The 17,145-nt window shown below is 39.0% G+C and overlaps 1 protein-coding gene across 2 annotated transcripts in view; it reads right to left on the bottom strand.

The window, feature by feature from the left end:
- The window catches only part of FBXL13 (F-box and leucine rich repeat protein 13), a 210,341-nt gene that overhangs the window by 40,592 nt on the left and 152,604 nt on the right, over positions 1-17,145 (bottom strand). For both annotated transcript variants that reach the window (XM_078442538.2, XM_078442539.2), the window contains 2 exons: positions 15,452-15,571; positions 14,311-14,437 (listed from right to left, as the gene is read on the bottom strand). In XM_078442538.2, coding sequence (XP_078298664.2) covers positions 14,311-14,437; positions 15,452-15,571 — 247 coding nt within the window. The remainder of the gene's footprint in view (positions 1-14,310; positions 14,438-15,451; positions 15,572-17,145) is intronic.

Here is a 17,145-nt window from a genome sequence, read left to right as displayed (position 1 = left end):
GAATAGTAAATAAGCATAAATAAACTTTATAATCTGTCTTGCATATGGTTAAAGAAATAATTTTTTGGAAAAAATCTACATAAAATGACATAAGATTGCATAGTTCAACTTTTGATTCTTTTTTTTTTTTACAAGCAGTAGCTTGTGGGCTTTCCAATTAAAATACTAAAACTAATCTCTTTCTCACAGTAGTGAGATAAGCTGTTGTAAGGATATGGAGAAAATATGACAAATGATTAATAACTACGTTATTATAAACAGTTCATACAAATTGGCAGAAGTATTGATACCCCAATGTCAACAGAAAATTCATAGAAGGTGAAATATAATTTCAATGAAAAGCAGCAGATATAGGACAAAATTATTGATATTAATAGATTTTTTAAGTTTATTTATTTGAGAGAGAGAGAAAGAGAGCACGAGCAGGAGAAGGCAGAGAGAGACAGGTGAGAGAGAATCCCAAGCAGGCTCCACATTGTCAGCACAGAGCCCAATGTGGGGCTCGATCCCACAAACTGTGAGATCATGACCTTAGTCGATATCAAGAGTTGGGTACTTAACCAACTGAGCCACTAAGGTACACCTAGAATTTTTTAAAATGCAAATTCAAATAACAATAAAGTTCTAATTCCTAGCGATTTTTGCGAAGTTATAACAGGTAATCTTGATGAATGAGTATAAGTCTATCATAGTTGTTTTATTGCTGATGGCAATAAAAATCGCTACAACCTATAGGGAAAGCAAATTGCCAAAACAACAAAATGTCCTGTTCAAAAGAAGAGAAAAATTGATGGGGGAAAAGTTTATAACAACTTTAAGGCAAGCTGCTTGTCTTATTCTTGGTTTTACACTCAAACCTGGAATTGCTGCTCTAAATATTGTAGGACTTAGCTAATTCTGTATCAAACGAAAGAAGAAAATAACAAAGAAAAGAATGAATCAATAAATATGTGAAATTCCTCAATGTGTGTGAAAAATAATTTACAATAATTTGGAAAAAACAACACCTGTGCCCATCATTAACTCTTTTTGTACATCAACAAAAAATTATACAAAACATTAACACCATGTTTAATTCCTTTACACAGACCCGTAACAGTACTGGGCAGTTTACTGTCTATCCCAAACAAACTGAAACAGCACACAGCACCAACATTCAAGCAAAATACTAAGCTGTGAATGTTGCCATGTACAAGTATATACATAGATGAGCAATTTTATTTTACAAAAATTGATGCTTCTGTTTTCACAGTACTTGAGCCACCTGTGAAATTTGACCTTGCTGACAATCTCTTGCTTTTGGAAATACCACCTCACTTGGTTCCCTTGATATCAGTCTGAACTCTTTCCTCACCTACATCTCTGGATGTTCATTTTCAGTTTCTTTTGTGGGTTCACCTTCCAAATCCACCATTTCGTGGAGTCTTGAACTTGACCTTTTTTCACCTTCTGTCTCTCATCTGTGACTTCCATCATGTCAACCATCTCTACATCTAGCTCAGATCCCCTTCTTGAGCAACAGATCTTTCCTGATTGATAATTAGACACATTAATGTGCCATAAGCACCTCAAACTCAGAACTGCTACTTTCAGAGGACTAGTACTTCAGTTTTTCCTACTCTTTCTGCTAGCTTCAGGAAGGAGTCTGGTGAATGGCTCATGATGGACTTCTCTAAGTACCTTGCTCTTTTCTCTGAACTTTGCAACTTTTATGATTCTCTTTATAGGTCCTAGATTTCCCTGGCTGGGAAACCTATAAATATAACCTGTGCAACTTAGCATATTTGATGTTTGAATACAGGATATTAAAAATCACATTCTATCAAATAAGATGCAGTGAGTGCCCAGGAGTCTAGAATAACTGAGAACTCTGATGTAACTATTGGGCATTAAGATCACGAGAAATCTAGAAAGGAAAAAAGGTCCCTGACAGCAGACATAAAAAGCTTCCTTTTATACTGCCTTTTTTTTTTTAAGGATAAAAATGAGATGTTAGTTGTAATAGAGGGGATAGAACTTGGAGGTTGTTGAAAATCTTTGTGTAAATTTTCTGCTTTCAGTAATGGTTGAATTGGAATATACCTAGTTACTATGATTTCTTGCCAGACATATTGAGGAACAAAACAAAACAAAAATGGTGATTCCAAAAGTCAAATGGCTATGCATTCTTTTCGTCACTCAGGATTGAAGGGGCCCGTAGTGTAGAGAGATGTGTCCTAGTACTGGAATTAAACATGTCTAAAATGGAATTTGGCATCTTATTTACAAGTCCTAATCTCTCTCTGAGGTTCTTTTTCTGGGTCCTGGTACCACCATGTCTGCAGTTGACCAAGTAAAAACTTGGGAATTTTCTATGTCTCCTCCTATCCCCTCTGCTCTCCATATCCAACCAATCACCAGGCCCTCCCTACCTATATACTTCCTAAATATCTCTCATACATGTCCCTTCTGTCACCACTATCAAAACCTCATTTCTCGCTGTATGAGTTCTACTCAGAGTTCTTCAGTGGCTCCCACTGCATATAGCATGAGTCTGAATCTCTTTGCAGAGCACCCAAAGCCAGTCACATTCTGTCCTCTACCTCTTTCTCCAGCCTCATCCCCTATCTTCTTGGGCCATGCTTGAACAATACAAAGTCACCTGTGGATCTCCCAATACAAACCCTCTTTCATGTCTCCATGCCTTCCCACCTGTTTCTTCCTCCACCGAGAATGTCCATCTTTTCCTTGCAAACATCTACTGAAGCTTTCAGCTACACCTCAGAAGCTGAGAAGTGTCCCCCGACTCCTCTATAAATGGACAACAGAAACATAAGCACTCACTTTTCAACTCATCCTTGCTGCCAAGATACAGCACATGTACCCAGATGTATGTATCTTCGTCACAACAAATATACCTCATATGTCATAATTTGAATAAATCATTGCTAAGATGTATTGACTGTTTACCATATGCCAGGCACTATGTTAAGCACTTTATATTTATTATCTTATTTAGTCCTCACAACACTATGAGGAAAGTGTATTTTAAACACTGTTTTAAAGAGAGGGAAATTGGGGCATCTGGGTGGCTCTGTTGGTTAAGTATCTGACTTTGGCTCAGGTCATGATCTCATGGTTCGTGAGTTCAAGTCCCGCGTTCAGCTCTCTGCTGTCAGCCCAGAGCCCACTTTGGATCCTCTTTCTCTCTGACCCTCCCCTGCTCGCTCTCTCTCAAAAACAAACATTTAAAACAATAAAATAAAATAAAGAGAGGGAAATGGCACAGAGAAGTTAAGTAACTTGCCCAAGGTCTCTTAGTGTGATGGCACCAGACAAGATGTGAACCCACACTCTGGACTCAGGCTTTTGGTAACTTTTAACCAAGTAGTGTTGTTACTCTTACTGTTATTGTTTTGCCACTAGACTGTAACTTGAGCCCAGAACTATGGCTGTAAATTTAGTACTCCCAGTACCTCACATAATATTTAACACACAGTTGACAATGAATAAATATCTGTGAATGGATGAGTAGCCTGTAAAATTATCTGTTTTTATGGAGCCAATTTTCTCCTATGTTGTGGCATATTCTCAGAACTCTTGGATAGAATCTATTTCCCTTAGTAATTATGTGAGTTAGTGTTTATATTTCATATGTTCCTTTCTGAACAATTTGCTGTGTTTGGTATTGCTTACCACATTCTTTTATTTTTTTTTTGTTTTGTTTTTTGTTTTTTGTTTTTGCTGGATTATTATTTATTTTTATTTTTTTTTTTAATATATGAAATTTACTGTCAAATTGGTTTCCATACAACACCCAGTGCTCATCCCAAAAGGTGCCCTCCTCAATACCCATCACCCACCCTGCCCTCCCTCCCACCCCCCATCTACCCTCAGTTTGTTCTCAGTTTTTAAGAGTCTCTTATGCTTTGGCTCTCTCCCACTCTAACCTCTTTTTTTTTTTTTTTTTCCTTCCCCTCCCCCATGGGTTTCTGTTATGTTTCTCAGGATCCACATAAGAGTGAAACCATATGGTATCTGTCTTTCTCTGTATGGCTTATTTCACTTAGCATCACACTCTCCAGTTCCATCCACGTTGCTACAAAAGGCCATATTTCATTTTTTCTCATTGCCACGTAGTATTCCATTGTATATATAAACCACAATTTCTTTATCCATTCATCAGTTGATGGACATTTAGGCTCTTTCCATAATTTGGCTATTGTGGAGAGTGCTGCTATAAACATTGGGGTACAAGTGCCCCTATGCATCAGTACTCCTGTATCCCTTGGATAAATTCCTAGCAGTGCTATTGCTGGGTCATAGGGTAGGTCTATTTTTAATTTTCTGAGGAACCTCCACACTGCTTTCCAGAACGGCTGCACCAATTTGCATTCCCACCAACAGTGCAAGAGGGTTCCTGTTTCTCCACATCCTCTCCAGCATCTATAGTCTCCTGATTTCTTCATTTTGGCCACTCTGACTGGCGTGAGGTGGTATCTGAGTGTGGTTTTGATTTGTATTTCCCTGATAAGGAGCGACATTGAACATCTTTTCATGTGCCTGTTGGCCATCCGGATGTCTTCTTTAGAGAAGTGTCTATTCATGTTTTCTGCCCATTTCTTCACTGGGTTATTTGTTTTTTGGGTGTGGAGTTTGATGAGCTCTTTATAGATTTTGGATACTAGCCCTTTGTCCGATGTGTCTTTTGCAAATATCTTTTCCCATTCCGTTGGTTGCCTTTTAGTTTTGTTGGTTGTTTCCTTTGCTGTGCAGAAGCTTTTTATCTTCATAAGGTCCCAGTAATTCACTTTTGCTTTTAATTCCCTTGCCTTTGGGGATGTGCCGAGTAAGAGATTGCTACGGCTGAGGTCAGAGAGGTCTTTTCCTGCTTTCTCCTCTAAGGGTTTGATGGTTTCCTGTCTCACATTCAGGTCCTTTATCCATTTTGAGTTTATTTTTGTGAATGGTGTGAGAAAGTGGTCTAGTTTCAACCTTCTGCATGTTGCTGTCCAGTTCTCCCAGCACCATTTGTTAAAGAGACTGTCTTTTTTCCATTGGATGTTCTTTCCTGCTTTGTCAAAGAAGAGTTGGCCATACGTTTGTGGGTCTAGTTCTGGGGTTTCTATTCTATTCCATTGGTCTATGTGTCTGTTTTTATGCCAATACCATGCTGTCTTGATGATTACAGCTTTGTAGTAGAGGCTAAAGTCTGGCAGTGTGATGCCTCCTGCTTTGGTCTTCTTCTTCAAAATTACTTTGGCTATTCGGGGCCTTTTGTGGTTCCATATGAATTTTAGGATTGCTTGTTCTAGTTTCGAGAAGAATGCTGGTGCAATTTTGATTGGGATTGCATTGAATGTGTAGATAGCTTTGGGTAGTATTGACATTTTGACAATATTTATTCTTCCAATCCATGAGCAGGGAATGTCTTTCCATTTCTTTATATCTTCTTCAATTACCTGCATAAGCTTTCTATAGTTTTCAGCATACAGATCTTTTACATCTTTGGTTAGATTTATTCCTAGGTATTTTATGCTTCTTGGTGCAATTGTGAATGGGATCAGTTTCTTCATTTGTCTTTCTGTTGCTTCATTGTTAGTGTATAAGAATGCAACTGATTTCTGCACATTGATTTTGTATCCTGCAACTTTGCTGAATTCATGTATCAGTTCTAGCAGACTTTTGGTGGAGTCTATCGGATTTTCCATGTATAATATCATGTCATCTGCAAAAAGCGAAAGCTTGACTTCATCTCTGCCAATTTTGATGCCTTTGATTTCCTTTTGTTGTCTGATTGCTGATGCTAGAACTTCCAGCACTATATTAAACAACAGCGGTGAGAGTGGGCATCCCTGTCGTGTTCCTGATCTCAGGGAAAAAGCTCTCAGTTTTTCCCCACTTACCACATTCTTTTAGAAATGAAGAACAAAACTTATACTTAGAAATATGTTTTATCTTAATTACCACCATATCTTCTTTCTTTCTTTCTTTCTTTTCTTTCTTTCTTTCTTTCTGTTTATTTTTGACAGAGAGTGACAGAGCACAAGCAGGAAGGGGCAGAGAGAGGGAGACACAGAATCCCAAGCAGGCTCCAGGCTCTGAGCTGTCAGCACACATCCTCTTTCTGAAATCACTGAAAACACTATCTTGTACAAAGTCCTTCAGAATGTATTTTAACCTCACAAGTGATTTTCCCTTTTATGCTACGGTTAGCAGTTAAAATTTTATGCAGTTAAAACTTTCTTTTTTTCAATGATTTTTATTTATTTCTACTTACTTGATTGTTAGTATGAATTTTGTTATCATATTTTTTAATGTAGTAACCACTCTGATCTAATTTACTGACCTACAGGTCTAAAGGAAAACAGGCTTTGGTCAACACACAGAAATAGGTCCTCTATATATTTATGGAGAGAAAGAAAATCAGCATCTATGTTACCTAGAAATAGAGCAACTGGCCTTGAGACTCCTTGCCTCCTACCTGATGGAGGTCAAGAGGAGAGTTCTGGCACCAACTACTCTCCTTGAGGGAAGTGACAAACTTAAATTGTTCACTTCTTTTTGCAATTTTTCTAGTAGGCATTTTGCCAGTTACAGGAGACAATTGCCTGTAACCTCTGTAAGGAAAGCCACTATTGCTACTGGTGGTAGCAACAGATTCCTGTAAAGCCAGTAGCTAGGAGATGGGCCTGGAAAGGACTCAAAAGAGGTCCAGCTCCATATGGAAGAGTATAACCAGGGCAGAATTTTTGTTATGTGCCTTTGAAAATCCAAGGCAAACGCATCTGCCTCTGAGTTTCCCTGCTTCCTTTTAACTCCCATTCTTTCTATTTATCGAATCCCAAGCGATTTCATGTGTTTCCTGCTTTAGAGGTTTTGCTTCACTGAGCCTCAGGCCTTATTTATGTGTGTGTTCCATGCAGATGGGTGGTCTCTTGAAAGTGTATCGTCAGATGAAGACATTCGGCTGTAAGCACTCCTACTCCAGCTCAGAGAATAGCTGAGAAAATGTGGAAATTGAAGAAACCGTAAGTGTTTGGTTGAAAGGAAGGAAATGGTATGAGATTCATTCATTCACTCACTCCCTGACTCACAAATCAAATATTTTACGTGCCTCTTATGTACTAGGCATTATGCTAGGCTTCCCAAAGATGGGATGATCCAGGCCTTACCATCAAGAAGTTTACAGTGTTGTAGGGAGACAAGTGTGCAACAAATATTAAAGTATAATTAGTTAATGGCTTTACTGGGGCCATTGTGAAATATGGTAGAAACAAGACAGAGAAATCCTAAGTCTGTTTAGGAGTTCCAGGAGAGCTTCACACAGTTGAAACTTGAGGGATAAGCAGGAATTTACTAGGGGGACAAGGGGAGAGGGTATTTTAGACACAGGGAATAACTTGCAGAGATGGGAAGGCAAGAGGAGCGTGACACGTTCAAGGAGCTATAGGAGAGTCAGCTCTGTGTCTGTGGAGCCGAAGATGAAAAGTGGGAATCTGGGGGAAGTGAAATGGTAGAGGTGGGCAGCAACAATCTCAGGAAGAGTTTGGACCTTTACACTAATTGTTTAGACTTTAAACTGTAAGCAGTATGGAACTCCTGCAGAATATGCTCCAGGAAGCATTAGGCTCCAATTTGCATGCTGAAGGATCATACTGCAGTCGAGTGGAGAACAGATTTGAAAACAGTGATATTTAAGGCAAGAGAGGTTAGTAAGGAGAAATAGTACTTGAACTATGGCAGTGGCAGCAGGGATGGAGAGGAGGCAAAGGGATAGACATAAGCGGTATTTATATCATAATACAATTTAAACTTTATAACATATACAATTAAAATTAACATGGAATGTGCATGCCAATATTCAATCGATTTTTTTTTTGAAGTTCAATGAAAATAATTTGTGTGCTACCAATAATTCAAGAGGTATTATTACTGGGAGGCCATCTAAATAGATAACACCTCTCTGGAGAACTATGCTGTAATGTGACAGAAATAAGATACAGGATATTAGGAACTAGAGAATGCTTATTTAGGAAAAACGCCTAGAGACATTAATGTCACCATGTGATTTATGTTTTCTTAAAGAGAGAATGCATCAGTAATATAAAACCCATTGATATTTCCTTGGAATGATCTGGACTGGGAAGTGTGATTTTCTGATAATTATGGAGAATATGGCCAATGTTTATTATAAAATTATTTTTAAAAATCTTGAAAGGTACCATTTGCCAAGATGCATTAGCTATTGTTATGATCCTCATTGATAATTTTCTCAGCATCTACCTATCCAGGCACATGAAAAATAGAAGGAGGAGCATCCCATGCAGACGTTACAGCATGTATAAAGGTCCTGAGGTAGGAAAGATTTTTGACTTGTTTGAGGAGGGAAAAAAAAGGCAGTGGAGCTGGAGGAAAGGAAATGAGGGGAGCAGGGGCATGAGATGATATTGGGAGAACAGGCAGGGATCTGTTTAATAGTAAATATTCTTTCAAATTTTGGTCCTTTCCTGGTTTACCTTCTGTGTTTTATTAAACACTGTTGGATATTCTCTTAATACTCCACACATGGTTACACTCACCTGGTTCTCTTACAACCTTTCTCACCTTCTTTCTTTAGTCCCCTTTATGGATTCATCTTATTTCCACTCCTTGCCTTTAGTCTTTCTCCCCTCCAATCTGTCCTCCAGAGAGCAACACAAATAATGTATCTAAAATGGGAGACTATTATGACTCTGACTTCCCTGCTAAGTGTTGTCTCCTCATCCATTGGTTCAAGTCCAAGCTCCTTGGCCTAGGATGGAATTCCTCAGTGACATCTCCTTTTCACAGTACATTTTAGTAGTGTGAAGCTGCATAAAGTTCCTTGAACAAGCATGCATTTGCATGGTTGCATGTCGAGCAGGCTGAGTTAAGAGATCCCTTCCTCTCTTCTTCCAACACTACACCTGCCACACCATGTTTAAATTACTCATACTTACCCTTCCACATTGGACTGCAGAGAACAGATCTTATTCCCATTTGGTAACTCTAGAGCTCAGCATTTGTTCCTTCATTCAGTGAGTATTTATCAAGTGTCTATTAACCCCCAAGGTTTTGGGAAAACAGCAGTGAGCAAAACAAAGTCTCAGTCTTCTTGGATCTCACATCCTAGTAAGGGGACTCTAGGAAATAGCGTACATGATAGGCACTCAAGATATGCTACTCATAATTAAAAATTTCAAGGGGCGCCTGGGTGGCGCAGTCGGTTAAGCGTCCGACTTCAGCCAGGTCACGATCTCGCGTTCCGTGAGTTCGAGCCCCGCGTCAGGCTCTGGGCTGATGGCTCGGAGCCTGGAGCCTGTTTCCGATTCTGTGTCTCCCTCTCTCTCTGCCCCTCCCCCGTTCATGCTCTGTCTCTCTCTGTCCCAAAAATAAATTAAAAAAAAAAAAAAAAATTTCAAAAATCAGGGGCCCCTGGGTGACTCAGTCAGTTAAGGTCTCACTCTTGATTTCAGCTCAGGTCATGATCTCACAGTTCATGAGTTTGAGCCCCATATCGGGCTCCATGCTAACAATGAAGAGCCTGCTTGGGATTTTCTTTTTCCCTCTCTCTCTGCCCCCCCTGTGCTCTCTTTCTCTCAAAATAAATTTAAAAAAATAAGACTGTCTTTAAAAATTTTTTAAAATAAAAATTTCAAAAATCAGGCAAATGAAAGAGCCTTAATTAAACCACTGTCTAAGCACACTGTCTGGACCATTGCTCTGACTCATTTCTCCTTTAAACAGCAAATATGGCAGTGACTAAAGCAACTTAAGCAATGGATTGAACTTCCCTAACTGTAGGTACTATGGTCTTCAGTAAGTGATAATTCTCCCAACTAGAGGAAAACATTTTCCCCACATACATGAAGATATAACCTCATATTCAAACAATCCTCTGAGGTAGGAAGGGAATGAATAACATCCCATTTAATGAGACATTAAGAAAAGCTGTATAAGAGATTAAAAGACTTTTAATGATACTAAGATACCATCACATTAGTGAGCTATTTCCCTCACTTGTGAACCCTGTCCTCTTTATATTAAAAGAAGAAAATTGACGTATTTCCTCATTCTCTAAAATGTGCTTACTAGATAACTTGTTATACAAGCTTTTATTCCTGGATGATACATTTTTCACTGTTTTCTAATTATTATAAGAAATGTATACAGCTTTAAATAACTGTGTTCTCCTCTTTGCTTCCCCCATTTAAGCTAGCTCTCTCACTTAAGCATTTTTCTAAATTTCTAAATATCTCTACTTTTGCTTTCGCTGATTAACTTCCTCACGAGTTTCCATGACTTTCAGAGTGCAACACGCCTTCACACTCTGCAAACCTAAAAAGCTCTTCTGTCTCTAAGGAGTGAATTTCAGCGATTTGTCTGCTTATTTCCTGAGCTCTACATTTCTCTAAAGCTGTCTTCCAGGTGACTCAAACCAAACAGCAGCCCTGCTCCTTGCACTGTGGAAAGGACCCAGCTCAGTAAGGGATGCCACCATTTAAACAGATGCTCAAGCCAAAAATCTGGCATCATCCCTGATTGCCTCCCTTCCTTCTTTACCCCCATACTCAGTCTATTTCTATTTCCTGATGATTCATTTTCCTCAGTGTCTCTCAAATCTGCAGATTTTGCTCCAGCCCTACTGTCATCTCCCTTAGCTCTAGCCTTAATGCAGACACTCATAACTGGATTACTGCTTTATAATTAGTCTCTTGTTCATCTATTATCCCCTTGTCTATCTAGCAGGTACAGTCATCTTTAAACCATGTCCGTCTGACCTTGTTACAGTCTAATTGACAGTCCTAAATATCTTTCCATTGCCAAAAGGGCAAAGAACAAATTCCTCAGTATGGCTTCTGGGCCCCTCGTGACCTGGTCCTTGCCTGTCTCCTGGGCATCATCTCTTATCACTCTCCTCATGGTCAAGTCGTACCCAATGTGCAGATCTCCTTGATGCCACCATACTTTTAAACCTCTGTGTCTTCGTTCAGGCTGTTTCTTTGGCTCAGCACATACCCCTTCTTTCTCTCTTAGAAAAGGTCTTCTCTGACTTTCTGAGGGATGTTGTCTCCCATACCCATCACAGTTTATAAACCACTTGTCCCATGCCTGAGGAGCCATGTTTGTCTTGTTCATTCCAGCATCCCAATACTGACTACAAAGTACTCAGAATAAAGATTTGTTAACTAAATGAGTGGTGCGATTCTAACTGAAAACTCATTATTGAAAAAAAATTGAGAGAGAACAGAATTATTAGAAAATGTAAGAAGCTTTTTTTTTTTTTTTCCAAAAGGTGTAATTGGTCACATTTGATCTCTGGTGAATATCTGTAACATTCCAGAGTTTAAATCCTAAATGTTAAGTTTCTAGTCGTATTTGCACTTCATCAGACCTACAATCCAGACTGGTGTTTAGCTGCCCAAACTGACATCTGGGCTGACTCATTTTATTTTTACTCTTTGAGATTACTACCACAGCTATTGTAGTACTACAGTGTTGACCATTTGCCTTTTATTTATTTTTTATTTTTTAAAATTTATATTCAAGTTAGTCATCATATTTTTTATTTTTATTATTTTTTTAATCATTCACCTTCTAGATCAGAGTTTAACCAATTTGGAGGAAGAAAACAACAACCTTCAGAAGACTTCTTTTTAAATGTTTTAGCAGAATATAACTAGCATTCTCCCCCACAGATATCCACTTACAGCTCTCTCATATTGTATACCTTCCTTACAAGCAAAACAACAACAGTGAATGGGACTTGAGGCTATATTCTTAAGTTTTTAACTTGTCCTCAGCAGATAGAACTTCAATATATGGTCTTTGAAAATAAAAACTGAGTTTTCCCCAAATGCTAAAAACTAGGATAAAGCTTCCAAGCTTCACTGCTTTTGTTCAACAAATGTTTATCATTCAGGCTTGCAAGGAGTGCTGTGGTGGAACGATATCGTGATGTGTTTTGTAATGTGCTTTGATCCTCCACCTTTTGTTACCCTGTGACCCTTCTAACAGCAGCTGGGCATTCTACTTGTATGTGTCAGGGAAAGGTTTTCACAGAAGAACACAGGAGGAAAAAAGATATCCCAGGCCTTTAAGCTTTACATAAACCATGAAAGACTTGAGACATAATATTTTTCAAACCATGTAATGGAGTTGGAACATTTTTTCCCATCCCCAAATTAGATAGTCTATGTCAAGAGAAAAGAAGAAGAGCTAAAAGAGAGAGAGAACAAGGGAGAGAACAAGGCAGAGGAAGGGAGAGGAAAGGAGAGGAGGAGGGGAAGAGCAGGGGAAGGGGGAGCTAGAGGGAAGCAAAGAATGAGTTCTGGGGGATGCCCCACACAGGGCACTGTTCTAGACCTCCCTGGACTCTATTCAGTTGGAGAGAAGGTTGGAACCCCCAACCTGATAGGTTTGGGGATCTAAGCAAATGGGAACCCATCCCACCTTTCCCTGGAAGGGTTGTGAAAAGCAACAAGGCATCCGAGTTTTTCCTGGGCTGCTTGTTGTGTCAGCTACGATCTAAAGAAGAAAACAGAAACTGTATTTAAAACTGAGGAAATTTAATTGTGATAGGGAACTGGCTAGATATGTGGTAAAGAAACTGAGAAGTGAAATGGGATAATGACACAATCTAGAGATGTGAGCAGGAGCAGGAAGCCACTACTCCCCCTGTGCTGGAAGGCCAATGAGAAGAAACGGTGTTATTGGAGGCTGGACCCAAGGTCACCCAGGGAAGCTGGGACCACAGAAGATCTCACTGGAGGGAGAAGATCATGAAGGAAATGCAGCTGCTGCTGATGATGCAAAGAAAGGTGGAGGAAAATTCTGGTCTTTTCCCTCTTCTTACCCTCCAGTTGCTCACAAATGCCTGACAAGCACCAAACCCAACTGGAAGCTGGTGGACATGAGTCAGCCACCGCAGCAGAGTGAGAGAAGGGTGAGGCATGGGTCTGCGGCAAATACACCCAGATGTGAGAACAGGAAAATGTCTGCAGGGGATGTCTAGGACTATGGGCCTAAGACAGCCTCACAGAGTCCCCATGCCCCAGCATGACCCAGAGGGGTCCAGAGGAAGGCACACATGACAAAGGAGCCTGCAGACCTAAAGGGGCTTTGGAGCTGACCAAGGAAGACACATCAGGGATCTAACTAAACAGGAAACCAAAAACCAAATGAGCCTACAGACATCCCAGTGGATTCCAGCTTGGACAGAAGACAACGTTGTAAAAATCAGGCTTGCCACCACCAAAGTGAGTTGACTATATGTAACTGCCCCTACCCCACTCTCGTACCACACATAGATGACACTACCAAGCAAGGGGAGAGGAGACCGTTTAGCAGGATGGAGGCTGAATCTAAATTCACTCTTAGATAAAGAAAGGAAAGAACATAGACCAATAAACAGAGCCCACTAAATGTTGGGGAAGAATGGACACAACACAGATATCAGTAATGCAGTAAGAAATGGAGAGAAATGGATCATGTTAAAGGATGTACTGGGGCAAGAGATCCACATAGAGAAGTAGTTCCTGTACTTGCCTGTAAGGTAGGGCTTTTCAGAGAAGGACTTCTAGGTGATTTGATGAGCATGAGGGATGAACAGGGATTTAGCAAGCAGATGGGGTAGAGATCCTCAACTCTGTTGTCTTCCTATATCCCTCCCAATGCACTGATTTTCAAGAGAAGCCAATGCATTTCTTATCTAACTACAGCCCATTGAAGTCTTTCAGAAACATGGCAATCTCTCCAACTTTATCTTCCTTTTGATTAGTAAGTGGGGCAGTGCCGCAGTGATAGATAAGATACGATAAGTGTGAACTGAGTTTCAACTCTGAGGAGTAGCATCAGCCTCTTGCAGGAAATGAGTTCCTTAAAATGTATTCTTTTGTAGATTTGATGAGGCCGTTTCTAGATTTCAGTTTTGAACTAAAGAGTGAGGTTTCAAGGCATTCACATAGTTTTACAGAATGTTCAGTCCACCAGAAAAACATATATAAGCCAACTGGAATATATTACATCCACATTGCCACATTTCTATAATGAAACAGATTTCAGATCTGTCGTTTAACATTCTGATCTGTCAGGACTTTGCTCAAAATACTGAATTTTCCATTTTGTAAGCAGAGAAACAAGACCCTTGGTTTATAAATAACTTCATCTATCACTATTACAGAAACAGTATTCCTAAACTGGCCTTTTATAATCTAATAACTTAGGAAATAAAAATAATTAATGTTCTCTCCATTGTTATACTACTGAAAACAATAAAAGTCATTGAACTATTTTGAAAATTTTCTTTACCTCATTAGAGATGTTTGTTCCAGAGAGATCTACTGATACCAAGGAAAAGATGTTTACAACATATTCAATTGCTAGGTCAGTCAAATGTTCACAATTTCTCAAATTCAAGTAGTTTAAATTAGGGCAGCTGGAAGAAAGCAGCATGAAGAATTAATTTTAGCTTTTAATCACAGTATTGGTAGCCATTTCTTTATATCAAAACTGTCTAAGGAAAGCAAATGGTATTGAAACAAGGACTTTCTTTTTCTCAAAATCAAAATAGGCTTAAGAAGCACCTGGGTGGCTCACTCAGTTAAGCGTCTGACTTCGGCTCAGGTCATGATCTCACGGTTTGTGAGTTTGAGCCCCGCATCGGGCTCTGTGCTGACAGCTCAGAACCTGGAGCCTGCTTCAGATTCTGTGTCTCCCTTTCTCTCTGTCCCTTCCCCGCTCTCACTCTGTCTCTCTTTCTCAAAAATAAATAAACATTAAAAAATTTTTAAAAATAGAAGTAGGTTTAAAAGTGGAAAATAATTTGGCATTACAAAATAGGATGAGAGGGAGGTGGGTTATTATATAAGATAGTCTTTCTGTGGTTTCATTTCATACTGTAATTTCTAGTGAGAAAAAAACATATCACTTGCATGCAAAAAATTGTCGTGTAAGTATGATGAATGACCCCTAAAAGTGCAAGGTTAAGTTTCTCATTTATCCCTTACAAGTTCACCACAGGAATTGGGCTCGACCCTTTCTAGTACACAGGTCTCTGACAAGTAGAGAGAATCAAGAATAAACCCACCATCTAGAACATCTCTTGGGAAATGCTGGAGCATTTCCAAAGCCTGGAGCAAAGGTTTACACAGAGGTAATATCCTTGAAAAGCACAGAGAAGTCACTCATGTCTAGATAGTGATAACTTCATTAATGATTCCATCTGAAACTTTCTCTAATATGAAATTAATAAGAAACCACTCATATATGATCAAAAAACTAGTTTAATCTATGACTCCAGTGTCTTTTCTTTTATTTCACTGAGTATTGGACCAGCTTCTTGGCCTCTTGATATTTCCCAAATGGCTCTGAAGGTCTATCTCTGAGCTCTCCTATTAGCAAATATACAATTACTAATGATATGATGTAAAATATTATTATTTTATCATACCACTCTGATAGTTTCATAATAGAGGCATCACCCAGGTGGATACAGTTACTTAAATTTAGCTCTCTTATCCTTATGCTCACAGGACCATCAAGAAATTGCTTTACTCCCATATCACCAATTCTGTAGGAAAGAGTAAGAAAAGCTTTACATATGATTTTATATGTAAATATATAGAATACTACTTAAGTAATAGTTACTACATTCAATGCATTCTAAAATAACATGGTAATATCCTTATATTGGTATTGATTGTGCCAGTGTTTTAAAACCAAATTTGAGAATACAACTTTTAGTCTAATAGAAAAGGTATAAATGATAGTAATGGGAGAAGTATTAATAAAAATGCTCTTCCTGCTCATTTTTCATTTAATTAGGTGACATAATTGTAATTATGAATAAGACAGATGGTTCTTGAAATCTTTTTCTTGATTTAAAATGTGATTGAGTTAAGCGGTCCCAATGCAAACTCCTGCACAAGAAAAACACCAAAACTTAGGAGAGTAGAACCAAAACTAACAGTCAAGCTACTGCCAGACTCTTAGAGGAATTTTCACTAAATACAAGGTCAAGTTAGCTGGACTGGAAAGCCAACAAGTGACCTTTGGATTTTTTCTGCTGAAGTACAGAAAACCTAGAAGAAGACTTTGACCTCAGTCTTCCTACATTGTCTATCCCTAATCAGAGATGCCTTTGTGTCCCTGCCATTCCTTGCCCCCTCTCCGAACCATGCTTTATAAATGGCTGGAAGTCTATTTGACCCATCCGTTCCCTGTCTTCCATTGGGAGCTTTATTTATGATTCCATTTGGAGACCACCGGTTTCTTCTAAAAAGCATTCCAGTAAATAAATACAACAGGAAATTGCACATTGCATCCTAAGAGGTAGATTTCACATGCAACAATCCTACAGGTGGGTGTACAGATGGGAAAAGCCTTGGAACCAATATATGTGGACTGCTGACATCTTTCATACCCTCTATTTGATCAGATTTATAAAAAAACTGAGCAGTACAGGCAGAAGGTGAATGGGCCTGTTTGAGTTGAATGGGCAACATTAAGTGCCTCCTGTGCCCATAAACTCACCTTCCATCTATAATATCAAAGGGAGACTGTGGCAGCACCTGGGAATGCATTAAAGGGCCTGGCGAGTGAGTGGGTGGATGGGGGAATGGGAGGGGATGGGATCAGTGCAAACACAACTGATCAACTTATCTGTTGGCAAACACCAGGGCTGGAGTATTCATTGAGAGATATTTTTACTAACAAGAAAACAAATTCATCATGGGATTTGTAAAACTTAAGAAAGCATATCTCTGAAAATGATTTGAAAAAGAAGATACAAAAACATTAGAACAAATTAAGCAGTGTAAAGAAGCAGTAGGAATTAATAAGGGTGACCTGACTGTAGCCAAAATAAAGATATTCTAAAATGCAATCTGAGATGAAAAGGTGGCCACCTGAGATAAGAACAGATGGCAAACATAGCAGTGTTTTTCTAGATATCTCTTCTAAGGCAAGTGAAACAAAAGCAAAAATAAACTACTAGGGGACTACATTGAAATGAAAAGGCTTAGCACAGCAAAAGTAGCCAACAAAACAAAAAAGCAAACTTACTGAATGGGAGAAGATATTTGCAAATTATATATCTGATAAGGGGTTAATATCCAAAATATATAAAGAACTTATACAAGTCAA

Source organism: Panthera onca, chromosome A2 (assembly GCF_046562875.1).
Source record: "Panthera onca isolate mPanOnc1 chromosome A2, mPanOnc1 haplotype 2, whole genome shotgun sequence".
Lineage (NCBI taxonomy): Eukaryota > Metazoa > Chordata > Mammalia > Carnivora > Felidae > Panthera > Panthera onca.
This window is presented reverse-complemented; position numbering and strand designations above follow the sequence as displayed.